Below are 27,553 nucleotides of genomic sequence, written 5' to 3'. Positions count from 1 at the left end.
TTTTTTTTTTTTTTTGGAGGTGGGGGGGTGGAGAAAAGATTGGTGGTGTTGGGGGGGCGGTTGAGGGGGGGGGGGGTCCCGGTTCAAGTTCAGCGCGTGGTTCTCCTCTTGTGGGGGGGCGGAGGTGGGATAGGAGGGAGTAGGTGGAGGGGGGGGGGGGGGGTCGTCTCTTATTGGTGGCTTGCCACGGTTGCATCACGCCCCGTCGGCCGTGACGCTTGCACGTCTTCCGGCTTCCTTCAGCCGCGTCTTCAAGTGAATCTTTTTTAGTGGCCGGGGAGGAGCGCACCGCCGCATCCAGTCGTCCTGCTCCATCCAGACAAGCAGCCGCACGCTCGCCACGCTCGCCACGCTCCCTCTCTCGCACTTAGCGCGCACCTCTCGCCATTTGCGCGTCCAACAAGAGCGGAAAGCGGCCAAAAGAGATCCTCGCATCTTTTTCTAGTCGCTTTTTTTTTTTGCTTGTTTTTTCTTTCTCTCCCTCTTTTTTGATTCCGCCATCCAAGCACCCCGGCACAAGCGGTGATCTAATTCCATCTTTTTGTCGTGGAGCGTGTGAGAGTGTGATTCTTTCTTTTTTTTTTTTTTGGTAACCCCCCTCCTCCTCTTCCTCTTCGTCATCATCATCATCATCATCATCATCATCTGCGGGGGTAAGTAACCTTGTCGTCGGATACCTCCCCTCTCGGTGCGCGCCGGTGGGCGGTCAAAAAAAAATTAAAAAACGCACATTAAAAAAAATGAATTAAGTCTCATAAAGGTCGGAGGCACACATCGTCGTTTTCTTGAGATCAGTTTTTTTTTCGGTGAGGATGAAGTTGCAGCTTCGGGAAAGTTGAAAGTAAGTTTATGCGCTGGAAAAGTCAGTTTGGATGGCATTTTTGGGGGGGGTTGAGTGCGCATGTGTGTGTTTCTACATGATTTTCCTGAACAGACTACAAATACAAGTCCCAACTCTCAAAAAGGCGCACGTCAAGTTAGAATTGTTGCTTTGTATTGAATTGGATATGTAGGTTTTATTTATTCGTTTGTAAATTATTTATAGTTGTTTTTTTTTAAATAATTATTTTTGTAGTATCACACTTTCACGTAAAAATTGTGCTGTATTCCAAAATGATTTTGTTGCTGGACAAGGGAAGTTGATTTGAGCATACAGACAGAGAGAGTGTGCCTGTGTGTGTGTGTGGGTGTGTGTGTGTGTGTGTGTGTTGTGGTAGACAGGTGCTGGCTCCCAAAAGACAGGTGCTTGTGCTGGTGACTATTTCCAGCTCTATTGTTAAGACTCCTGGTGATCAAGTTTTTTTTTTTTTTTTTGTCTTCTTAAGAGAAGCTTCATCTCCCGTTTGAGCTCTTCTAATACTCATGCCAACGCTGAAAGGCCTAATGCATTCAAAAAAAATTAAAAAATAAATAAAAATATTTCTTTGGCAGCATCATTTCATTTAAACTCTTCGAAAAACTAAATGTTCTCCAGCCGTTTGTATTTATTTGAAAAATGTATTGTTTTGTCAGTGTTGCTTACGGAATCACAGTAAATAATGATTTTTAAAAAAGCCTGTTTAAAAAAGATATTTAAAAAAAATTGTAAAATGCGAATAATTCCCTGCCTTAACACTTAAAGTTCTTTTAACTTGGCATTTCATTGTAATTTTTTTTCAAGGGACAGTAACTTAAAACAAATGAGTGCTTCTTTGAGTTACATTTAAAGTGGTCTTTGTGTTCACATTTTTACTGTCGAATTAGAAATTAGCAACCTACTGTTCGGGTTAACTCCAATGTGTTCCACAAAATTCACCAAGAGTTTCACAGCGTATTGCTTCAAGTATTAAAATACAATTGTCGGTTTTTCTATTCATCACACCGACACCGACGACCGCCGCTGCTGCTTTTTTTTGTTGTTGCAAAGAACTCTTTAAGTCGCAGTTTGACCGGTGTGACCTATTCGGTTGAGCAGAATTAAGTGTCCTTGCCAGATGAAAAGGCAACCCAAAAAAAAAAAAAAAACGCAAACAGCCGTAAGCTGACGCGAGCACCAAAATCAATTGGCCTATTTTGCTTTTCTCCAACAAGCCATTGTTGCTTCGAGAAGATGTGGCGGGCTTATTGATCCACGCGGACGGCCGGAGTTTTGGAAGGCGAATATTGCAGTCACCGGGGACGATCATCTGCGCGTTCTCTGGCGCCTATCGCCTTAACCCCGTTTTCGTTTAATGTGCCCCGTCCAATTAATAGCGCCTATGTTCGCATACACAACACAAACATGGAAATGAGGACAAGTGCTTAAGTCATTATCATAATTTTATGCTGCTTTGTGTTGCGTGGGAACTGGTTCAGTGTCACGCGGCTTGCGACAGGGGACGGGGATAAAATGTAGGACTTTGCCCTGGAATGTCGAGGCGAAGGCCTAATTCTGACGCCTGTTTCCCATAACCCTCCATAGGTGGTCAAATTGTCCCGGGAGGAACACTTGCACGTTCGGGGTCGGCGTATTTTGTATCCCAAGTGTGTAAGGTTGCAAAATCTTCTGCGATCAATGTATATTTTTTGGGGGGGGTTTCCGTCCCTCTAATTTTTTTTTTATATCCCATCCGCTTCCGCAGGTGCTCCGAGCCATTACTCCCAGAGACACGTGTGGTTTTGTGGGATATGGCCCAATAGCAGCAGCCCGTGATGCCGGACCATGACAGCGACTCCCTCCTGAACAGACAGACCAAGCGAAGACGTGTCGACATCGGTGTGAAGAGGACCGTGGGCAGCGCCGCCTCTGCCGCAGCGACAGTGACCACTGATAGCATCGCGCGCGCCAAAGCAGCCATTTTTAGTGCCATGAACTCTCTGAGCGCCCACTCTCACCACGGAGCAGACACCGACCCCATGGAGTGCTCTGTAGTGCAGCCGCACGGGGGGCCTGGCGTGGTATCAGCCGGCGACAGCGAGTCAAAGTCCAACGTGCTGCGGAAGCTGCTGAAGCGGGCCAACTCCTATGAGGACGCCATGATGCCCTTCCCCGGCACCACCATTATCTCCCAGTTGCTCAAGAACAACTTGGCGAAAAACGGCGGAGGGCCAGATAGAGTGGACAGGGGGGAAAGAGGTGACCACGGTTTCCCCGGATCGGGGCTCTCAAACACGAGTTCAGACGCTCCCCAGGAGGACGCCTGCAGCAACTCTTCACAAGAAAGCACACCTCAGGAATGTTTGTCGCCCTTTGGCCGGCCTCCGGGCCTGGGCGCCTTCGACATTGAGCGTCTCAACGATGAGCACCTGCGCGCCAAGCGAGCCCGTGTGGAAAACATAATTCGCGGCATGAGCCACTCCCCCAGCGTTTTGGTGCCACCATCTTCTCGCCACGAGCGCGACCACGAGATGGATGGCGAGCGGGAAATGGACCTGGATTGCCCGCCCCCTCGGTCCCAGCACCAGGGCCTAGGCAGCCCGCGAGCAGGTGAGGTGTGTGGAGGCAGCAGCCGGGAGAATAAGCGCAAGCAGCGTCTGCCTCAGCAGCAGCAACAGAGCTTCACCCAGCTGGTGTGTCAGCGGAAAGAGCAGAAGCAGGAGGAGCGGCGACAGCTGAAGCTCCAGCTGGAGGACATGCAGAAGCAGCTCCGCCAGCTCCAGGAGAAATTCTTCCAGATCTACGACTCCGCCGATGACTCAGAACACAACGACCTGCATAATGATCTGCACAACGACATAGGAAATCTGTCAGAAGACAGCCCGGTGAGGTCCGACAACGGCGCTGACGACCAGGGCGCCGACGACCGGGGAGGCGACGACTTGCGCTCCGACAACGAGATGTCTGACCTGGATCCAGGCCACTTCCTGGATCGGGCGCGGGCGTTGCTTCAAGACCAGTCTCTGCTGGGGGACGGAGACAAGCCAAGGCGAGATGGAATTGGCCGGAGCAAAGGGCAGGGAGGCCCGGGCGCCTCCATGCATGCCGAAGGTAAACAACTGGCAGAAACACTGAAGCAGGAACTCAACTCGGCTATGACACAAGTGGTGGACACTGTCGTCAAGGTGTTTGCCAAGCCCCCGCGCCCCACGCCCCAGCAGGCATTCCCCCCACTTTCCTTACCCCCTGAAAGGTTCTCCACCGCAGTCAACGGGGACAATCCAAACTTCCACACCACCAACCAGAGGCTGCAGTGCTTTGGCGACGTCATCATTCCCAATCCACTAGACTCCTTCACCGGCATTCCCGGGATTCCAGGTGCGCTCAATGACCAAACCGAGGCCCTGCCATTAGTTGTAAGGAAGACGCCAAGTGAGCATCACCACCATCACCACCACCAATCCTCAGCCGTGGGCGCTCACGGCGGTCACCACCACCCATCTCTTCACCCCTCCTCACTCTCTGCCACAATGGGCTTCAGCCCACCCTCCTTCAGACACCCTTTTCCCCTGCCTCTGATGGGTTACCCCTTCCAGAGTCCCCTGGGCCCACCCACGGGTGGCTACCCGAGCAAAGACCGCACCTCGCCAGACTCCATGGACCTGTCCCGGGAGACCACAAGCCTGAGGACCAAGATGGCATCCGGTCACCACATGGGGCACCACCATCGTTCATGTTCACCAGCACACCCCGGCAGCACGGCGGAGGGACTCTCCTTGTCGCTCATCAAATCCGAGTGTGGCGACCTGCAGGACATGTCTGACATCTCGCCGTATTCTGGCAGCAATGTATCCTTTCTTTTAAAAAATGCCTTGACCTGACACTCCCACAGAGCTCAAAGAGTTAAGTTGTTTTCGGGATGGCTAAGAAACGGCAAAAGTGTTGATGAGTCACTATCCTTCCCGCAACGCAGTATCGTTGTATTTATTTTTACATTCGAAGCTCACCTTCTCACAAGCTTTTCTTCCACAGTGTAAGTGCTTTAAAAGCTTTCTTATCACATATCGCTTACTCAGACAGATTAGGTCCCCGCGACATTTTCTGCCCCAATTGCTTTTGTTAAAAAAACATTTTTTTAAAAAATCTCCTGAAGGAACAAGGAGGAAGATATCATCCTGGAACTCGGCACACAATAGTGTTATACATCCTCGTCTATAGTTTAACCCCAACGGTGCCCCGTGGATAAAGAAACCTTCCCCTACGGGAGGCTCATATTGAATCCCCCTGGAGACTCCAGGCTAATAGCTTAAAGTCCCTCCTCTTTCTTTTCCGTATACCTCCTTCGCCCCCCACCACACTACTCAACTGCCTTTTAACCTCATGAAAATTTGATTCGTGCCCTCGGTTATCCTTAGAAAGCTTCAAGTCATTAGAATTCATTCCATGCTAAATGAATCACTCCTCTAGTTTACCTGCTTGGTAGGAGGACATGTTTATTTAAGTCTACAGGAGGCTTTTACATTTTGTGCATGTCACAGAAGGTTCGCCTGAGGACTTGGCCGAGATGCGTATTCAAGATTGCTCGTGTTTTCTCCTGCGCTCCTCTTATCATCCATCGCTGTTGTAAAAAGCCCACAATCATTGTCATTTCGCTTTCTTTTTTTTTTTTCATTTCATAAAGATCTGTCAACAGCCCGGGGGGCCCTTCGGCTGTTGCTTGGCAGCCAAATACTTCTTTTTTTGTTTGTTTTCCCTCCCTGCAAACGCCCCTCCTCCCTTGTCTTTTCTTTTGAAGCGGACGTTAACAGGTGTTTGCAGCGAGCTGTTTCTCTTTCATTACCTCGCCTTGTCTTGTCTTCTGACCTAAGGCTGAACGCTTTCCAGAGATCCATAATCCTTTGCTTTTGCCGGCTCCTGATGGAGGGATGAAAAGAGATGGAGAGAAGAGACAGTCGGGAGGCGGACGGTAACTGGGAGGAAGTCGAAAACAATCAAACAACAAGCACGCAGGCCAGATGCTGGGGCTTTTCATCGTCGCTTTTATATATTCTGGCAAAGCACGGCCTGAGCAATCTGCACCTTTTTTATTATTGATTGCCATACTTGAGGTTGAGTTTTGTGCATCCCCGCTTTATCGTTTTGTCCCAATTTATGAATCACTCTCAACTTCTTTCCGAGCCTCAGAGGTCAGCGACAGCTTGTCAGACATTTTTGCGAGGCGCGTTCAAGTTCACCGCCGTCCTGCGCCCGTCGCCGAGCAGATGGCCACGATGGCTTTTTGCTCGTTTGTCCACAGTCCAACTCTGAATATTCTTGTCTGTACACCTGGAATTAGGGAGGCAAGTGGCTATTTTGCTCTCATGACTCCGGGCTATGGGGAAGTATTGGGGGAGCGGTGATTTCTTGTTCGGGTTGCGTCCCGGCGAACTGCGGAAGCCAGCTGGTGCGAGCGCACCATCATGACAAAATAATAGCTCTGCACGCCACCCCTAAGTCCAATCACAATTACATTTGCAAGCTGTGAGGGAATTGGAGATGAAAACGTCTCATCAGGAGATGCGAGGCTTTCTTAATGGTCGACTGTTGATGGCTGCGGCGGTACCATCTCAGCGTGTTTGTCTAAAAGTGAAAGAACCCCGATAAAAAGTGACAAGAAACCAATAAAGACAATATTCTAATTTATTTGAAGTGAAAGCATTCAGATGGATAGCCCCCCAAAAGCATCCCACCTTGCCTGATTGAAAAAGAGCCGCCTCTCTGTGTCTGAGGATCCATTGTATCCCCTCCACTCGGAGCAGATGGTGTGGTGTGGGGAGTGAAGTGCTGCTCTTTTGGCCGGGCCTGATGGAGTAACACCAGCCTGCCAGTGTCCCCCCCTTACCGCCGGCCCCCTCCACACTCCCCACAAGACCCTCGCTCCCTATCTGCCTCCCGCTTACTGAATCAGACAAAGTAGACAGGATCTTTTAAGGAGCCAAGCCGGCGTGGTTCCGCATTTGCTGGCTTTGCCGTGTAACCCCGAGGCCAAGGGCAATCCAATCTAGCAGCTGATGCCTTCTTCCCTCTCTATAGTTACTGCTAAATCTGGACACTTGACTGGTTTTAACGATCACCGGCTACCCCGGCCGATCGTAAATAACGTCAAGTCGGTGTACTTTGGCCGCTCAAGTGTAAATCTTCATCAAAACTTGTGACTCAAACCTGTTCTTGCTTGTGATTCTTGTTTGGGAAACAACCGTAAGTTCAAAACAGACACCCATTATCCAGATCCCCTCTTTCCGCATCCTTATCCTTCAGATGGATGCGATCAGACACATTATACGGACGTTAATTCACCATGGAAATGGCTTGGGACGTTCAGTGGCGCAGATGTGTTTCAGTCCCCCCGTGGTTGGCTCCGTCCAAAGCATCGGAGGCCCTCTTCTTCTCCTCCGCCTTCTTCTGCTCCTCCAAGGCTTTGGCAGAGGCATAGAGGTTGAGTGTAGGGGGGGCTTGGGGGTTGTTAGGGGTGGAGTAGAGGGAGCAGGGGGAGGAGGAGGGATGTAATTGTAGATTGGAACCGTAGTATCCCTCAAGATAAACCCCCCACCAAAACCATCTCCATCCTCTCTTTGCTGCCCAGTCCAGGTGATCCGTTAGGAAGACCTCCGGTTGAGTGCGATCCATGTGAGTGTCACCGGTCTTTTGATAGGGTAGCAGGCTATCTGCTTCAATCTTGTTTGTTAGCCTGTTAAGACAGCCAACATCAGAGCATCATATTCAGGCTTGGCATGTGTTGTCGCCAAGCCATTAGGCTTTCTTGCCCATTGCTGGCGTTAACTGCTGTCTTTGTCTGTGATATGCAAATGGGTTCCTTTTTTTTCCCCCCCTCCTGCAGCCCTTCTTCCTCTTTTCGAGTGGAGGTTAGCACAGGGAGAAGGCAAAAGGCGCTCACTTGCTTTGACTGTGAAATGAGGCGCCTTATGTAAAAAAGCATCAGCTGTAGGGCCGGACGGTGTTTTATTAGCCGTGACTGCGTCACGCCCGATACGGACAATGCTAATTGCAAGCAAATTTTAAACTGGATGCGGCATCGTCTTGAGCAACCCTTCGATGAGACCCATCATCTTGGGCTACAATTGTAAAAATCGGTGGTCGGATTAGGGTTAGAATTGGGGGTAATGTTGGGGTTTATGGTTGAATTCTTCGGGATTATGATTGAAGTGGAGTTCGGATGGGTGGTTAGGGGTTAGGGTTCAGGTTGCGGTAGCAGTTAAATGTTCTGTCTGAAAAATCTTGGTCCTTAACGGAATCCATTTTCAGATACAAGAAGGTCTCTCACCGAATCACCTGAAAAAGGCCAAGCTCATGTTCTTCTACACCCGCTACCCGAGTTCCAACATGCTCAAGATGTTCTTCTCTGACGTCAAGGTGAGTCCAATCCACTTTGAATCATTAAGTCCTCGTAGAATGAACCTTTTCAAAATCATTAGCAGATTTTTTTTTCTTTTCTTTAAAAGACACACCTTCTTTAAAAAAGGGGAAGTTGTAGTTGTGATGATGTCCGGCCTTCAGTTATAATGAACAATGCGTGCCCGTCGCTCTCCAAATGAGGCCCCTTCCCTACCCCTAACTTGTGGTTTTATGCAAAAGACGAGAGATGAGGAAGTCGGATGTGTTTCCACAGCCGGAGTGCTTCACTAGTAGTCCGTAGCTGACTGTGAAACAGAACGGGACAAATAATCCAAGCAGGTGTGCCGAAAATGGGTATAAGGTTGTGTTTAGCACAACTGGGAGTTTCATGAAAAAAACAAAGCTCAATTTTTAAGCTGCACTGGACGAAAAAAAAAACAAGCACAACACAATAGCCCTTGTAAACACGCACAGCCCGTGTTTGTTCGTTGCTGTCGTGTTTGTGTCTGTGTGCGCGCCCCTCTCTGACCATACGGAGGGGTAAACACTGTGACAGATCCAGGCCATCTTATTCAAATCAGAAGATAAAGGTTCCCCTTTTTCTCTCTCAGCTGCCTCCTCTCTTGGATGTCGCTGCCACCGGCCTCGATTTGCAGGTCACGTGATTTTCACTCGGCACATCGGCGCTCGGGCTGAAAAGGGGGCGCGCGTTGGCGAAGCGTGTTTGGCACCTGCCAATGGCGCTTGGAAAAATAAATGAAAAAATTTCCCTCGACTCAAGATTGAAAGAGACAAGGGCGGGGGGCGGGGGGTGGCAACAATTATTATTATGAAAGATTCAAAGCGCTTTTGTTTGAGTGACTTAATAGCCGCTGAGGCGGAGGAGGCGGCGGTGGTAGGATCACAGGCGACCTCATCAGACAACGAAACAAGGTCAAGATCGTTAAGAGGATTATGAGTCACATTGGTTTGTTTTTGTTTTTCGCGTGAGACAATGGAGCCCGAGCCTCAAGTTTGTAGACATGTATGGGAATTAGACGGACTATCTAATGAGATTCCGCCGGCGTGGGCCTCCTTGCAAGGACCCGTTCTCAGAAAGCAAGTCTTGAAGGCTAATCAGGTCTCCGCTAATCAGTCAAGGACCTAATGAACGTGGGAAGTGGGGCCGTCTTGACCACCGCGGGACGCCGCCCCCCCCCCCCCCCCCCCTACTCGCTAGTAATCCCCCCACCCCACCCTCCCCTTGGGTGCGATACTGACTTTCTTCGACTTTGGCTGCGTTTTGCAATGTTTTGACAGATGCGTCAAAAGGCCATTGTTTGGACTCCATATCATCCCCGCTAGCTTTAAGACTTTGCATTTTGATTGGCCAGTATGGGTTAATGTGTGGTGATTAATTGCACCACATGAATGAACAGATTAGATAAAGATACGCTAAATGTCATGTGGTTCTTGATTCTATTCAGTAATCCCAATAAATGGAATTTCAAAAATAAATGGTACGATATTTATAAAATTTAAAAAAAATTATTTCTGTAGTCCGATTAATTGTATTTTTGGAGTTTCTACAGTATATTGTTGCACTTATCAGCAGCTTATGCCACACTCACACGCAGATTCACCACCATCACAAAACCGCCTCGGCAAGGCACACGTATGCAACCCGTACGATACACACAGCAGAAATTTTTCAGAACATTTTGTGCATGCAATTCATTTTTCTGTGTTCTTATCCCAATCAAATCTTAAAATCAGCTTGCTGATGAGCTGCTTATTTGAATTCGGTGTGTTTAAAGAATCCGACATCTAAAACATAATGGAGGACACCTGTGAACTAGAGCTTATCCTAGCTGGCTGCGGAGCGAGACATGGGGAACACCCTGGACTGGTTGTCGACCAATCACAGGGCACATATAGATAAAAGATTAATACGCACTCACATTCACACGTATGAACAATTCAGAGCCTTTAATTAATGCAACATGAAGCCAGAGTGCCAGGGGAAAACATTCAAACTCCATACAGGAAAGACCGGAACCACAAATCAAACCTAGAACCTCAGAACCGTCCTCACCACAGCCCGCATTTTATGAACTAATCGATAATGATTCTCATCTGTCGTTCTTTAAGCGAAACCGTGATTTTTGCACCGGGCGGACACAGTTCGTTACCCCTCTTCCAGAGGTCATTACTCCTATCTTCCGTCTTTGTTTTTTTGCTGATGATGAGGCACACTCTATGCACCTCGTTGGGGCCAACGAGAAAGAAAAGAAAGAAAGAAAAGCCAGCGGCTGGATTTGAGTCACCGTTGCTAACAAAAGGCCGCTTTCCAGGGCCGCTTTTTGTGTGCAGTCAGCCAATCGGCAGCCGGAGATTATCTCCCACAATTCACCCCTGCGAAAACAGGAAACGTTAGAAAGCCCCGATGACTGTGAAGGGGCTTACGAGAGAGAGAGCGAGCGAGCGGGCGAGTGAGGGAGAGGGAGGCCCAGACAGGCTTCTGTGTCTTTCTGCTCTTCTCTGCTGCTTGTTCTCGATGTCGCTTAGCACGCTGAGGTCATCCGTTTGCTTTCGAGCCCATTGTTGGGACACCGATTAAATATTTTGCTTCACACGACTCCATATGAAATCCAAATATGACAATTTGGGGTAACGTCGTTTCAAACTGGCACAATGGGCGACCAGTCCAGGTTGTAACCCGCCTCTCGCCCAAAACCAGCTGGGATAGGCTCTGCTTAAGCATCGACCCGAGTGAGGGCAAGCAGAATTGAAAATGGCTGGCCGGATAGTTTGAAGTGAAGGCACTGCTGTAGTGTGTTCTATTCTAGAACATCGCGTGTGTGTGTGTGTGTGTGCGCCACCTTCTATCTGCCGCTGTTAGCATTAAGAGTTGACCTTTCGCAGGCTCTTGAGTGTGAGTGTGAGAAACACACTCTTGCTGTCTCTCTCTCATCTGCCTCTTAGCTAGCACACACACACGCACACACTTACGCACACACATATACGTTGCATCTCATGTGAGTGCTGGCTGACCCCTGCCAAGTCTGATTAAGGAGCCGCGTTGATGTGCTCCTTTGAGCCCGTTCTCTCCTTTTCCAACCAACACTCTTGTCCTCAGATGCTATTGAGATGGGGTGAGGGGGGTGGTCATTTTAGGGGTGTCCTCCATTGTCCCACCAGCAACTTAATGAAACAAAACTGCCCAATGCTGCAGGGGGGCTTGCCAAACTTGAGTGAAAGGACACGTTGAGCAAAATATGCACGGCTCAAGCAAAATTTCAACCTCCGTTTATAATTTGTGTATTTTATGATGGGGGTTTGGTGGTGGGGGGGCTTTGTTACATTTCCTCCTGAGCTGTCTCCGTAATAAAGTGGCACGTCTATCCGTCACTCGGCCGCCTTGTGTTGACACCAAAGGTCTCCGCGGTGAGCGATGGCTGCCGTTTCCCCAACTCCAATCTTCAAAGCGAGTGGCTTCGAAAACCTGGCGGCGGCAGTAATTCACTTAATGTCGCGCGCCGGGAATAAGACCCTTCTGGGAAGTTTTACTTACATACGGTGACGCTCGCCACTGTACAGTCAGGAACACTAAATCTGATGTGCCCAACAGTGGACGGTGAACGTCTGTCGTGCAGTTTTCCCGCGGGAAATAATGGAAGCAATCCATTCAGCTACATTAGTGTCACAAAAATGGATTCATTATTTTTAAATATACAGGTCAACATTTTTTTTTTAAGAGTTTTTGGTCAGAGGGGCAATTAAACTTTTTTTTGGTACCATTTCAAAATCTTCCCTTTTCCCCCCTTTCTTGAAGCACATCAGGTTTGAATAATAATAATAATAATGATAATAATAATAATAATAATAATAATAATAATAATAATAATAATAATAATTATTATTATTATAATAATAATAATAATAATAAATAAATAATTATTGTTTTTATTATTATCATTATTATTATATAAATACATTAATATATTAAGTCATATTGATGAAGTAAGGGTTAAGTTCAACAACAAGTGGAATTTTTTTCTGAAAATCTCAAAGCTATATATTGCAACGCATGGTAATGAGTATTGTGCAAGCTTTTATAGGTAAAAAAAAAAACATGTGCAAGAAAAAAATGTATAGACATTTTTTTTTAAATCCGTGTCAAATATTATTTAGCATTATTATAGTAGTATTATTTAGGTATTAGAGTCTATTAGCACGCAGAGATATTGCTTCAGGTGAAACCGATTCCGATGCAAAAAAAGCTTCCGGGACCGCTGCCCTACACTGCAGTCGTTCCCTCATGGGACGCTGGTACATTATGGATGTTGGTACCTTTCACAAATGCGGAGCTGCTTGGTAGAAAACGAAGCTATTGTGTGCATTTAAGCAGCCCCTTACAGCCAAGCGAATATTTGTAAGTGTCAGTGGTTTGTTTGTTTGACGCGTCCATGTCACGACCCCAGCCTGCTGACTGCTCACGTTCCGACCCCCCGCCACCACCGCCGCCGCCCGCCCGCAGGCCCCAACCCCCCTTTCCCCATCCCAACGCCATTGTCCGACAGCGCTGACCTGCACCCGTCCCGCCCCAGCCTCCCTCCCCCCCCACCTCATTTCCCAGTTTATGCTCACCATGCACTTTAGGACAGCCCCCACCACCACCTCCCAACGCATACGCACCCTCCCGAACCCCCAAAACAATGTCAAGCGGACTTATTGGGACGTGACGTCACCTGCCGATGATTCCAGCCTTTCCTGACTTCTTCGTCTTTACCCCCCCCCCCCACCCCCACCCGACCTCGCACAATCGCGCTATCATGAGGAGCGTGTGCACGTTTGTGTATGTGTCTGCGTGTCGGGGAACAATAGCCACGGCCCTAATCTCCATGTCAAAACCGCTCGGCCTACCCAGCCACGGTCCGCTCAGCGTTTTTGTCCCCCCTGCATCAACCACTCCCCTCCTGCCCCCCAATTCATTCTTCTTGCTGCACGGCAAAAAGAGCACAGAGGGGCAGTAAGGCCCGTTTGTGTGCGAGCAGATGATGCTTACAAGGCTTTTAGCGTTTAGTGGGGTCCCCTGGTCGCAACGATACAATTTCAGGATAAATAATATAATACGTATCCTTGTGAGTATTGTTATATGATCTGTCTACTGTGACATCAATGCTAATTGTTAGCTGGAGTGCCTTTGGAGTTTCTGATCGTACGTATACACACTTGTGTGATCACACAAGTGCAATCAAGGTTTTTGTTGGCACCTGCAGAATGGGATGTGGTGGCACCCCTGTTGTCGTTGAAGCCTGCCCTCTGTAGTTTGGACAGTAACGTCTCTGCCCCAAAATCTCCCCTCACATGAGCTCAGCCTTGGGTTGTTGTTTTTTGTTTTCTCGCCCTCGCTTATGATTACTTTTGATTCGCGAAAACTGTAGAAGGTGACCCGGCGGACTCCCGTTCTGCATCTGGTTTCTTCGACGGGTTGTGTCCGTTCTATCTCGTTGTACCCCGTGGTACAATGACAATGAATTCTGATTTGGATTCTAATTCCATCTGCCAAACTGCTCCTGGTTGTTAAGTGAATTGAGTCACCAACATCGAACAAAATGGTCCATCGACGACTTAAATCTCAAAGAACGCCAAGTCATATCAGTCACACCTTAAGGTCCCACGGTACCATAAACAGTGCAGCCTAGAGAAACACTACAAACCTTAGAGAATATTTATAACACTTTAATCCCACCACTGGCTTTTAGTGGGTAAAAATGACACAGTGTTTCAAGGCTCCGGATCATGTTAGTGTGCCTGGAGTCCTTATCTAGTGTCTGGCTTGTTTAGACCGTGTGTTTTCACAGGCGGAAAAAAGACCCGGGGACCCGCTGAGGCTCTTAATAGGTTTACTTGGCCCTATTGAATCCAGCCGAGCGGCACAGATCAGATAGCCACAGTCTTCGCCACAGCTTATCGTCCCGGCCCCTTTCTCTCACCCTCTTTTTTTCCCTGCTCTTTTTCTTCTCCTTTCTTCCTGCCCGGGAGGTGCAGAGAGGGGAGGAGAATCAGGGTGTAATTGGTGAACGGGGTTAAGTACTTGTTTGAGCCCCCCGCGGGCCGGGGCGCTTCAGATGATGACTTAATCGTTTTTCTGCTCAATTATGCGTTTGCGGACCCAACCCCGCCGCTGCCTCACCACCCTCCATTCACCTCTCCCTCCGCTCTTTGGGTTATGATAGGGGTGGGGGGGATGTCGGCTCCCAGCGGGGAAGATGAACACACTCTCACTTACGCACACTCTCTCTTGTCTCGCTGTCTTACTTAATGTCTCTATTATCTCCTGCAATTTTTCTTTTTTCTTTTCACACCTCACATCTCGACTCCCTGACGGGGAATGCTTTCATCCCCGCATGTCTTGTCTTTTTTACTTCCAAATCCAACGGCTTTATAAGGCTGAGACATGATGGGCCTCCACCGAAGCTGCAGAAACTCTTATTACAGATAGCATTACAAGGACCAAAGTATTGGTACATGTGGTATTTTTCTACCTGCAGATGTTCTGGAAAGGCTTTTGGACTGATGATTTTGAAATGTGTGTATCCACCAAAGCTTTATGATGGGTTAGAGGTCAGAGCGACAAGATGTCTTGGTAAAATGACGAAAGCAGCATTTCCATCTCAGAATCAAGGATATTTTACAATGGTTCCTCTTCAGGACTGCAAAATCCGGGATCCAGAAACTTTTAGGCCCTGTAGTTTCCAGAAGTAAACATTTTACAGACCTCTTCTTTTGACCCTAATAAAATTCCATCAGAACTCAAAGCAAACACGGGTCTTGTAAAAGTTCCTGGTTCTGGGGTAAAGTTGAGATGAGATTTCAATGACTAAGTTCAAGTCTGGTTTGTTGTAGATGTACCACACTTAGTTTGTTTGGTGGTGTGGAGTCACAACTGTCCATTGTCCTTTTCTTCCAGTTTAACCGCTGCATCACCTCGCAGCTCATCAAGTGGTTCAGCAACTTCCGGGAATTCTACTACATCCAGATGGAGAAATTTGCTCGGCAGGCCATCAACGACGGTGCTGCTGGTGTTGAGGACCTGAGCGTGACCCGGGACTGCGAGCTCTTTCGAGCCCTGAACATGCACTACAACAAGGCCAATGACTTTGAGGTACGTTCGTTCTTCGCATTCGAACAAAATGTGGATGGAAGTCGGAGACCGAGGATCTAGTAACTGAAGAACTCTTTTTCAAGATTAAATAGAAGCTAAGTAAAAAAGAAAAAAATCGGGTTGATCTTAATTGTTTCAACATGATGCAATTAATGATTGTACAATGTGTGAGTGCTTTAAATTATCACCTTAAGTGAACCCTCTTTCGACCTACTTGGAAACGAATGTCTAATCGTTCACTCTCTTATCTCAAATTGTATTGAGAAACATTTTTTTTTTGTGTAGGCTACCAACTATCTAGAACCGACTCAACCAGGTCTGGGTGTATAAAAAAAATTACGGATTTACGGCATTTTGGAAAAAAATCATTTTTGACATTTTTAATGAATAAATATAAAATCTTAAATGAGCTGATGATATTTTAAACAAATTTGGTGGCATCAGAAGCTTATCTTAATCTACTTTGAGGTATATAAAAAAAAAAGAAGTCGGCTGCTGTTGTGTTTTCAGGTTCCTGGTGGGTTTTTTTCCCCTAAGAGCATGGAACTTAAAAGGCAAATGAGGAAGAAAAGTTGACTGACTTGATTGTCGCACCTCTTCCTCATCTTTTGTTCTGTGGCCTTTGTGCATTTGAGACATTTGCTACTTCCCCCGTCCTCATTTTCCTCTTGTGTGTTTGGCGTGTCTTCCAGTTTAACTGTAAGTTCTCAATAGGTAGCTTCACCTTTTGGTGGGTTTTTACGGCATGGGCTTCTCCTTTTTATGCCACCTTGGCTCATCGTTTCCCCTCCCGGTGTGGGCTGAACGTCAAGAAGGTTCGCACGTGTATTTGTTACAGCCACTCGCCGTTCTGAGTGCCCCGTGTGAGCGTTTTGTTGTTGCTGCATTTCCCAGCAGTGTCCTGTTCACCTCGAAGGGTACAGCCATCCCTTGGACCGGACCGAGCATGCTGGCAAAGCATTTCTCTCGCGCGTATGTGTGTGTGTGTGTGTCACTTTGAGGGGAGGGGGGTATTTCACTGCTATCAAGGTTAAGCGTCCTACTGTTTTAGCGAGAGGAAGAGAGGAGGGGGGAGAAGGGGAAATCGGGAGATGGATAGATAGGGTATGGAGGGTGAGAGCTGAGAGACAAAAGAAAGAGCATTGAAGGGAGGGAGGTAGGGAGTCAGGGGAGAGTGGAGGTGGTTTTGGGGAGGGGGGCGGGGGGGTAAAGAGAGAGATGACGTACCGGATAGAAGTGCCCTTGCGAGCAGTGGGAGTTTTGCAGCGCTCACACTTGAAGTGCTTCACTCCCGCTTTTCTTTCTTTTTTTTTTTTTTTTGCGTACACCCCACCCGTCTGTTTCTCTGTGTGCGTTATTTGTCCACTGGGGCCACACACGCAAACACATGCGGCCGCACGCACACACAGACACACACACACCACTTTCCTGCATCCATCTTCTGTCCTCCAAAGGGAGGCTTTTGAAAGGCTCGCGCTGGCAGAAGCACTTGGATATGATGTCTCAATAAGTCCATTGGAAATTAGCAAAGAATGATGATGATAACTAGAGCTGCAAGCAGAATTTCATGAACAGGCCCCTAGTTTCATGGCCAATCTTTGACATTAAATTAAACTTTTACACCATGCCCTGTCCGCAATAGATGACGTGGTAAAAAATAGTTGTCGTATAGTTGCTTATGATTGGTGCTCATTTGGCGTGATAGCGTCAAAGTACGAACCCTGGAATTGGCCTAAGATTTCAGACTTTATGGTTAATTTTGGTGACTATTCAGTTTTATTACAATCAAAAATTGTAATCCGGGTTGATAAGGTCTCGATTATCGCCATTTTAACTTTTTTTTTTTTTTTTTTTTACATGAGTCTGCTTGAGTATTCCAAAAGTCTCCAAGTGCCCTTACGCCATGGTTACTGGCTGGGAGGTACTTCATCTTCATCCGTCCCTCCTCACTCTTAAGGCATACAGCAAATTGTCACCGTACGGCTTGAAAACCGGCTGAAGGGGAACGGCTTTTTTTTTTTCTTCCACATTTGCATACATAAATGTGAACATTTGCAAGACGAGGCGAGGACAGGTGAATAAGTTTTTGCAGTTTTGTGTGTGTAGGGAGGGGGGCGGGGCAAGCAAGGCTTGTGTTGGGGTGATTAGGGGTGGGGGTTGTTTTGCATATTAAGGCTTTTTACGCAGGCGGGCAGGTGTCTGAGAGATACAGGAGCTGATTAGAGGCCAACGTAAGGAAAAATTTGCCCAGCCATGCAAATTCCAACAGCACAGAAGAGAGACTCGCAATGTTTGTGTGGCCTTTTGTTGTGCGCGTGGGCGTTGTTTGTGCGCATGTGTGTGTGCGACCACAAGTGCGGGAGCGTGGGCTTTTGTGTGGGACTCACGTGTGTGTTATATATGTGCAAGTTTGTTCGGATGTTCCGTCTTAAGTGTGTTGTTTGCGAATGTGTGTGCGTCCGCGTGAGTCATAGAGGAAATGTGGAGATGGATGAGATGACTGCATGTGTGGATCAGGATGCCCCCAAGGCCCTTTTTTTTTTCTGTGGATCTCTCCCCTTTCTCCTACACCTCCTCCTCCTCCTTCTGTTCCTCCCCTACCTGCCTGCACCACCACTTGAAACAGGAGCCTACGCACATTCAGCGCACACACACACACATGGAGACACACACCCACACGGACGGGCTGAAGTTTCCGTTTGCCAGATTCTGCATCATCAAAGTTCCATCCACCTTGGTGGCGTCTTTGGAATGAATATGTCCTCTGTTTCAGTGACACACACACGCACGCGGGCGGGCGGGCGCGCGCGCGCGCGCACACACACACACACACACGTCCGCGGCCTTTCTTGTTTGATGCTAATCTGCTCTGTCACTGTGTTGGCCTAATACGCTCCCCATCTTCCCTCCCAGCTCCTCTTTTGTGGCGATTGTTTCCTCTTTTCCTTTCATATCGCTCCCTCGCTCGCCCGCTCCGTTCTCTCTTCCTTCCTTCCGTCCGTCCGTCGCCTCTCTCCTTTCATTCTTTCATCCTCCTCTCGCATGTCTTCCCCCTGCCTCGCCTTCTCCTCCTATTAGGAAAGTTTTAATGGCATAATTGTCACATTCCTTCTGGCACAATGAACACTAGCTGGTAATTAAAAGAGTTCGCCGTTAATTACCTACTTTACCCTCTTTTCTCCGCCGCACGTACCCCCCCCCACCACGCTCCCCCACTCCCCGCTTCTCTTCTTCCCTTTCTTCTCCGCTTTCTCATTCGCTACATCCGTCGCCATCAAAGTGCGGCCCTCTGCCGAAAAAGCCTTGACTTTGAGCGGGCGGCGCTTTCATGTGAAGTGAAAACTCTCGCTTAGCGTCCATTTTTCTTTTTGTAGCGTCCCCGCGCCCCCCGCCACCCTTCTGTCTGTTTGAACCCCCCAATGACAACACACATCATCTTTCATGAGACAGGAATGTGTGCGACCTGGTAATGGCTTGGAGGGGTTTGGGGGTGGGGGGTTCTGATAAAAAGACAGTTTTATGATGGCTCTGGGAAACTCTCAAATTTCCATAGGACCGAGCAGGCCAAGTTTCCTCAATCTCACACACACACACACACACATTTAAAAGAGGAAGTTACTATGATCTCTTTGAGAGAGGACGATACCAGTGAAAGTGGTGACACACAGCCTGGTTTTGAGTCCCCCCCCCCTCTTCCTCTTCCTCTTTCTTCCGCCTGTGGATGTGTTTTGGCCGAACTAACTCACGGGCGTCAGACTTGTTGAAGTTAAAAATGCAAAACCAACAATTTATCTTTTGTGTTAACGGTAGCAGATTTATTGGTTTCAAATAAAATATCAACAGCGAACCATTCTCGTTTAGGGGGAGAATCCCGGTTTTTAAAATAATTAAATTGAATAACCTACTGAAAATAAAATTTGTTTTATGACCTTACATTTCCTGAAACATTTAATTAATTGAATAATTATTGTGAATGAATTATGTCTGTTTTATTTAAAATCTTGCGTACCCCCTGGTGTTCCTTCAAGTACCCCCTTTTGAGAACCACTGGTCTAGTTGATCTCCGTCTTAATTTCTTACATGAGTCTGCCTGAGCATTCCGAAAAATTCGAGGGGTGGGGTTTATTATTCTTTGAAGACCGTTCACCAACAGTTGTTTAAGGAGAAAATTGAAAGATCGATCAAAAGTTGGAAATGAGGTTATCGGTATGCATGGTGAGCAGAGAATGAAGATAGGGCTTAACTTTTTGTGAGTTGTGTATTTTTATAATCGTTCTACCGGAACATAATTTCCCGATGATCAAATTGGTGGCTTTCGAGAGGCCGCATAAAATGACACAAAGGGCCAGATTTGGATGTGGAGTTTGACGCCCTTGGACTAGCACCTCGGATTTTCCTCGATTTTTATTTTATTTTTTTTTGCTCTCCTCTTCCACCTGCTGTCCCTCCATCCCCCTGTCTTCCCCTTCTCTTTTGGCCTCTCCATCCATTACGGGAGAGCCAAGAGCAGATGCTGTCTGTCCAACCGCCGTGCCCCGGTGCATTGTGTGCTTCACCTCTCCTTCCCCCTCCGTTCCTCCCTCCGTCCTCCCTCTTCACGTCCCTCTCGGGGCACCATTTGTTCCGACGCCCGTTTTTCCGCGCTCCCGCTTTGGCCAGCCTTTGCCTTTCCCATTCGCACTTTAAAAGAGCCGAGGTGGGGGGATGTCGCCACATAAGGACACGCTATGTGTGTGTGCGCAAGGGGGGGTTGGGGGTGTCTTTGACCAAAGTCTGACCTCGGAGAATTGGAGGTGAAAAGGTTGCGGCGTGTGCAGAGGATGTACAAGGAGGATGCGAGGGGTATAAACGGCAACATTTAAAGTATAGTCAGACATGTATTCACCGAGATGTGCTCACAGTTGGGACTCTGAGAGCTCGACCGGAGACAAAAAAAAAAAAAAAATCTGATAAAACCTTGCGATGAATAAGATGGTGCTATAGATTTAAGTTCAGAGCTGCCAAAAATAAAAGCAATACGATATGCCACTGGCATACACATTCCTGTATGTATATATACTTTATATGCACCTATCATATTTCCTCTGGGCTACAGCTCTCCTTGCGAAATGGTGCACTAAACACTCTCCCGGCCATATAGGAAAAAACAAGAAAAGCATCTTTCGGAGGCTCGTTGTTCAACTTTACGAAAACGCCTGATGGAATTTCCCTTTTAAAAACTCATAGCAAGATTTGAAAGTAGCTTTATGTCACTTAAAAACTAAAACGAAGCAAAGTGAGATTCTGAATATCCCAAAAAAAATAAAATTGTCTTCTTGCAATAATCCTGAGACGTTCACAGAATGTAAAGCTGATGATGGAAGTTTTGAAACTTTTTTGCAGGGGGGGGACTGTGAATTTTACTAGGAGTCACAATACACCGCAAACCCCCGCTATATCACTGATTCGTCAGAAAATTATATTTTTAATGGCTTCAAACTGGCGATTACGCAAGCTTTAGAAACAAATTGATTGCGACGAAATCAAAAGCCTCACGCGCAACGCAGTCTTACGGCCTTTGAATTGTCTTGGTGACAAGAGTTCGGCGAGGAACAAGAATAGTGAGTGGCATCATCTGCTTCTCGGTGAATGGCCGCGGGCTACTGAGGACCCCCACTTGACGTCGCCTGACAGCTCTTTTCTTCACCATGTGGTGGTCCCGATGCGCGTGTGTGTGTTGATTGCACTGAGCATATTTGTGTGTGCGTGTGTGTAGAGGTCGGTGCTTGTAAGGCTGAATCGCTTAATGGTATTACTTTGGTTCCACACATTCCATTTGCCCAATTCTTGAGTCTCCCTCCTTCCATCTGTACTCCTTCCTTTGCCTCCTTCCTTCCTTCCTTCCTCCTTCTGTCCCTGGTCACCTTGCGCGGTGGCACAGCTGCTGATTATGTCATTATTTCTGGAGCATTTTGGTCTCCCTCCCTCTGTGTGTGTGAGAGAGACTAATGAAGCGTGGCGAAGGGAGCGATGCCAAAATGACCAGGGCGTGCATCAGAGGTGCAGATGTGTCCAAGTCATAGACACCCCCTCCGATTCCATGCATGATTTCCCCTTTCTTTCCTCGTCCTCCTCCAATCTGCATCTCTACATCTTATTCCTCTCGCTCGCCATCATTTATTGTTTACTCCCCCTTCTTCCCACCCGCCTCTCTCTCCAGATGTCCTCTTCCCATCTTCCAGACTCCCTCGCTCCTTTCTTTCCCTTCCGCCTCCTGCCTGCTCCGTCTCCCTGACTTGCTGACCTCCAGAGCCTCCCCTTCCCCTGCCCCTCGCCGTTACACGACTTGGTGACCCCAAACTCATTGTGGCTGCTCTCCCCCCAGTGTGTATGCAAGGGATTGAACTCTTAAGTTCTGGGTTTCCTTCGCTCGTTCATGCTTGGATGGATAAGTATAAGAACTGTAAGGCAGACGTGCTGTCCACTAGGCCATCATGACGCCTTTTTGGAGGTATCGTCATCAGTCTTACGACTGATTTAAGAGTTTAGGCTATATAATCTAGAGTTAGAACAAGTTACTGATGTCACAGATAAGTCTCCTTTATTACTAAAGTGGCACGTGGTGTTCTGGTGAGAGCAGTTGTGACTGAGGTGAGGAGGAACGGGAAGGGAAGATGGGGACATGAGCTCGACCGCTTCCTGTGCGTCTTTGACCGTGTGCCGCGATTGACTCGGTGAACCTCGAGCGCAGCGAATGTGACACCACTGCTCAGCCTCACAAACACGGGAGACACACACATATATACGCTCACACACACATGCGGACGCAGAAGCGCCTCAAGGGCTCGGCATTCTCAAGGCTATCAGCGGACGGAGGGTGGCTGATGTTTGCTCAGCTTTAAGGCCCCTTTCCTGTCCCAGTGCTCACCTAAGACTTTCTGCCGAGGAGCTGAAGGGAATCTTAGCTGGAGACAATGTAGCAGTTGAGGGGGCTGACAGTAAAAACAAGGACTCTGCGCTTTAGTTGGACTCTTCATCCGTGGCCCGAGTCTTATCAGTGGTTGCGGACGAGCGCAGCGAGTGGCAGAAAGACAGGGGACATGGGTTGTGTTTGTCCAAAGTGACAGTGTGGGCCAAGGACTTATCGAGGCCTTTGTAGATTATTGATCGGAACAGATATGCGAGGCAAAGGGGACTATGTGTTCTTACGCGTGAGAGAGGGAGTGTGGCGAATGTTCGGGAAGTTCTGCTTTGACTCAGCGCAACAGGCCTGCTCAACTTTCACTCAAATATACAGGGATTCAAAATAACGTGCGGTTTTAAACTAGCCTTTCGTCATTGTTGAATGACTTTTTAGAAAAGTAACTCCGGTGCTCTGTGATTGCCGGCAGAAATTCTGAAGGGACACAAAAATGGAAGGAAGATATCCTGTCACCTGATGTCTTTTTTTAAAACCTGCCGAAAAAGATTGGCGACGAGATCGGCCAATTTCCAGAAAAACCGGAGGTAGAAGTTCTTTTGTTTTGTTTTTAGTTTTAGCGCAGGGGCACCCTGATATCGCATCATGATCAGCCCCTCTAGAGTTTACGAACATACAGACTGCGAAAAAGCCATGGGAAGTGCGAGTATTCCCAGCCCGAGTTAGGGTTAGGAATTAACCTGGCTGGCCCTCATCAGGGTCTGTGTCATGTCCCTGCATTTCATCCTTCAAGGCTATACAGTACACAAACACACGCATATACGAGAACAGCCTTATCTTCCAGGGTCTTGTCTTGTTTGGCCAATGCTGTGCAAATAGAAGGTGCAATACATCTCCTGACAGTTCCCAAAAGCAAGGGAGAGAAACATATTGACCAAACAAACAGTCAACCCTGAGTCACCAAGAGAGAGGAGATTTCTCAGGCTTTACCGAAAGAGACACACAGGCACACTTACACGCCTGGTGTGTAGCATGAAGGCTTTGGGCCCCTGGCTACCTTTTTAAAACGTTTGTCTAAGCAGTCTTAAGACAGGGTGCCGCGGCTGGAGTGAATAGCTCCCAGCAAGCCGTCCACAGGCTCCTTTTGTCCGCCATCATATTTTATTATCTCATCAAAAAGCAGGAAATCCGATTCCCTCTCTCTGAAAAAGAGCTTATCCTTGTGTCGCAAAGCAACCTGTCACGAGAGAGACGAGACGAGGGGGGGGGGGATCCGTGAATGAGAGTGATTAACGGCCTTGTCGGAGAAGACCCCTCTTTTTTCTTTCATCTACCTTGCCTGCCGTTCTTTTTCCTTGATTGGTATTTACCCAACAAGGGCCAGCGAGAATGATCCCCTCAACTCGTATTGTTACAGTGGGCTACAGCCATATCAGTACCTGGCAGTGGATCTTTCTTTCAGATGAAAGGACTCCAGACTGCATGCTCTGTCCGTGGCGGACCACATCAGTGGGTCCGTCGTAACATTTACTTTGGGGGTGGTGCCCTCAAATGTACTGCTTTTGTACCCTTGAATGACAGCCTAGGACTACCAACTTATTTACCCTACGGGACAATAATTGACCCTTTGGGATGTATGTACTTTGCATCATGAGGGAGGGTGGGGGAAATAGATTCAAGGACTTGGACGGGGGCGGTCAACGTTATCGAGACCGGCGAATGACTAGTTTTGTCTTTACAAATTCTTTCGACTGCAGTCTACGAGCCATGTCCTCAGACAGGAGAGGGCAGCTTCCGTTTTGTCCCTCCCAAACACAAATGTTGCTCTCGGGAAAACGGACTTTAGTGCACTTTGTGGATACAAAGGCTTGTCACTGGGGTGGCAGACCTCTAATGTACCGCTTTTATACACTTGACGGGATGATATATCTTGGGATTACTGATTTTGTTCGAGACAAACATCTGACCCCGGGGGGCAATAATTCAAGCAGGTTGTACCATGAGGGGTGGGGGCAATGTGCTTCTGTTGTAGTCCTCCATTTGGCAGCGAACGTGCAAACATTCATGTTTGCTAATCAAGTTTCTTCAGGTCTGTAACCTGATAAGATAAAGTTTTCGATCCGATGGAAGGACCGTGAAGGTCCCTGCAGGACAGCGCTGATCTCTATCAAAAATACTTTCTTGAATGCATCGCCAGCTCCGTTTTTATTTGAACCAAGGCAACATAAGGACAGGAAAAAAAAAAGACTTTGTACTCAGTTACCTTATTTGCCTTTTTGTCTGCTCCCTGCTTTGTGCATCTGTCCTTTAATTTTGGGCTCTGCTGAGAACTTGTTAAAAAGCCCTATGAAATATGTATGAAGGATTGTGAGCCACGCGATTGGCCCCATTTAGCGGACAGCAGAGCGAATGAGCGGCCACACCGGATAATCCCCCACAATGCCTCTGGAACAAAGGCCCAACAGCTGACCCAAGAGAGAGTGATGAAGGAGAAAGGGGGGTGCATGAAGAGGATTGCAAGCAAACAGTTAAGACTTGCCATCAGGCAGCTGATTGCACGTTTGCAAAGATTTCTATTCGGTTTTGGAGTAGTCTTTTGACACTCCTGTTATGTTACGGTTCAAATTGAACCCAATACCACATAGCAGGGGGTGAACATATTTCTTCCTAGGTGTTGGGCTTTGAAATTTTGAACCCAAAATACAGAGGCCCTGTTAAGATTCTAAGGAGTATGCAAAGTAGTAGGGAGATGAGAGAGGACAAGGTCACCAATCTCGTTCAGGTTATGAAGAACCGTTCATGTTCTGATCTGTTACGACTACTTGAACCCCTTTAACGTCATAACGTTATCAAGGTAATTTGAACAAATCTGTTGCCTCAGAAGTGTGCATCAAACCGGTAGCCCGTCTCATTAATCAGTACCCAAGAAGTAGCTCTCAGTTTCAAAAAGGTTAACGACCCCTGCAGTAGACATACTTTGACAAATCGATGACTGGTGCCGTAACAAACAGTTAAAAGCTTGCATGCATCACAAAAAATAAAATAAATAAGTAAAAAAACGACTGGACAGAAATAACTGTTCTGTCACGCCGGTCCCTCGGTCCTCAGACTCTTCGCAGCCCCTCCGTCCCTCGCAATTACCTACCTACCCCCCCCTCACGCCGCCACCTCCCTTAGTCAAGAGGATCTAAAATACCAATACCCTTTTCTCCTTGACATTGCATTCTCCTTGCAGTCAGCGTTTTGCTGTCCTTTTATAGTCAAAACGTCAGGAGAAATTCCATGCGGGAATATTCTTAGTAAAACGGCAGTGCCGGCGCAGGGTCGTCGTAACCAACACCACCAAAACAAGCTGTTATGTTGGGATTTTTTGGGGGGGGATAGGGGGGAGGGGCTTCTTATTCACAACTCACCTTTCACACTGGTGTGTACACACCGTACACAGGCACAGGCTAACGGGCTTTGTAGCCTCCATTCATCACTTGGAGGGGGGGGGGTGCGGCGAGCAGATTGTCGTCCCATGTGTGTAATGTGCGAACAGGCATGACTGCTAAAGTGTGTGTGTGTGTGTGTGTGTGTTCCAATGGCCACTAACCTTGCTGTGTCCTGACTCTCCTGATGAGTATCTGCAGGACACTGGTGGAGCAAGGGGCACTGTAAGGTATTCGGCTCTATCGTGCGCAGCGGTGGCAAAAGTACTCACGCGCTGTACTTAAGTAGAAGTACAGACACTTGTGTTTAAAAAAAATTAAAAAAAAAAAAAAAAAGAAGACGACGACGACTCTGGTAAAAGTACTTAAGTTAAATAAATTTTATATATTTAGTGTAAAATTTTATAAATTCATCGGCCGGTTCAAAAGAAGTAACGAGCCCATTAGTCATGCGAATAAATATTAGACCAGCCTTATTTCTTCAGTTTGTTCATTTTAAATGCCGCACGCAGCTAAAGTTAGAATTGTTGACTATAACGTTAATAAAGCAATTCTACTTTGACACTTCCCACCACAAATTGTGTGCGTGTCCGCTAAACGAGGCGGGCCGCGGGAGACAGTCAGCATTATCCGAGCAGGTGACCCCTGAAGGCTGCGTCGCCCCGACGCTCCGGTCGGAAGGAAGGAGACGGAGCCAAAGCGTGGCCAGGCGGGTGTATGTGCGCGCAATATGTCGCCTCTATCGCCGTGCAGGATGTGTCATCTCCTTGGCACAAGGAGGTGTGTGCGCTTGTGCGGGCGCATGTGACAGCGTGTTGGCTGGCAGGAAGGTGTCGCCGAGCCTTGCCAGGCGTGGTGTGGCTGAGCGCTGCTGTCAGGGACGCTAAAGGGCCCAGGCGCGTCTCCCAGTTCCTAAAGCATTTAGTACTTCCTCTTTCGACGACACCTCTGTGACACTTGCACCTCTGGTCTTTTTTGGTCACAAGTTGTGTGCGTTGTTTTTTTGTTTTTTTTTGACAGAGAGACAAAGAATGAAGCGTTTCTCCCAATATTGAATCAGTTCTTTGACTTTTATGAGAGTCTATTTTTTTTAACTTCTCCTTCAGTCCTTTTGTCACAGGTTGTAATTTCTTTTTTTACAGCGAGACATATAAAGATGTCACGCTGCCGAGGGAAGTGGGCGTTGTGAGAACATTTGCAAGAAGTGGCTTTTCTCAGGTGGAAGCTTCGATTAGCGTTTAAGGAAGTCGAGTCAGGAGGATGGAGATTTATGTTTTTTTTGTTGTTTTTTTTTTTATCATACGCCAAGATCATATCGGCTTAATGTGCGATGAAGCAGCAATGAGAAAGGCTCTTGACAGACACAATCTAATAAGATCCAAGAGGCTGCTGGACGATAAAATAAATTAAATTACCTCAAACCAGCTCAATTTTTTTTCATTCATACGATGCCGAATCATAAGAGAAGAACTCTATTGATTTAGCGTGTAGACAACACACACATTGAGAAGGCCAACTTTAAAATAAAATTGACCAAATCTAATAAATGGACACTAAATTGCTCGATAATCGGAAGCAAGTTTGCATTGGCGTCACTAAAGCGTTGCCGACTCCGCGTTGACCCGTCTCGTTACGTTTGCCCTCGCAGGTCCCCGACCGCTTCCTGGAAGTGGCCGAGATCACGCTGCGGGAGTTTTTCAACGCCATCGTGGCGGGCAAAGACGTGGACCCTTCGTGGAAGAAGGCCATCTACAAAGTCATCTGCAAGCTGGACAGCGAGGTGCCCGACATCTTCAAGTCGCCCAACTGCCTCCAGGAGCTTCTACACGAGTAAAGCGATTCCACCT

General features: G+C 47.6%; 1 protein-coding gene and 1 long non-coding RNA gene across 5 annotated transcripts in view; one reads left to right on the top strand and one right to left on the bottom strand.

Moving 5' to 3' along the window:
* The window catches only part of LOC148316478 (uncharacterized), a 49,178-nt gene that overhangs the window by 20,291 nt on the left and 1,334 nt on the right, over positions 1-27,553 (bottom strand). The gene's annotated exons all lie outside the window — the stretch shown is intronic.
* On the top strand, positions 181-27,553 carry LOC148316479 (prospero homeobox protein 1-like). Of its 4 annotated transcripts, none has more exons than XM_088286610.1 (5): positions 181-653; positions 2,601-4,683; positions 8,138-8,245; positions 15,183-15,377; positions 27,355-27,553. In XM_088286610.1, the coding sequence occupies exons 2-5, from the start codon at positions 2,671-2,673 to the stop codon at positions 27,538-27,540; spliced, it is 2,502 nt and encodes an 833-aa protein (XP_088142736.1). In that variant the 5' UTR covers positions 181-653; positions 2,601-2,670; the 3' UTR covers positions 27,541-27,553. The 4 variants fall into 4 exon arrangements, with proteins under 4 accessions (XP_088142736.1, XP_088142738.1, XP_088142737.1 ...); XM_088286612.1 differs by lacking the exon at positions 181-653 and adding an exon at positions 794-841; XM_088286611.1 differs by lacking the exon at positions 181-653 and adding an exon at positions 2,384-2,511.

Source organism: Idiotropiscis lumnitzeri, chromosome 21 (genome assembly GCF_059441095.1).
Source record: "Idiotropiscis lumnitzeri isolate Australia: NSW breed Sydney's pygmy pipehorse chromosome 21, RoL_Ilum_1.0, whole genome shotgun sequence".
Classification (NCBI taxonomy): Eukaryota; Metazoa; Chordata; class Actinopteri; order Syngnathiformes; family Syngnathidae; genus Idiotropiscis; species Idiotropiscis lumnitzeri.
Note: the sequence above shows the minus strand (reverse complement) of the source record. Positions and strands in the feature narration are given on the sequence as shown.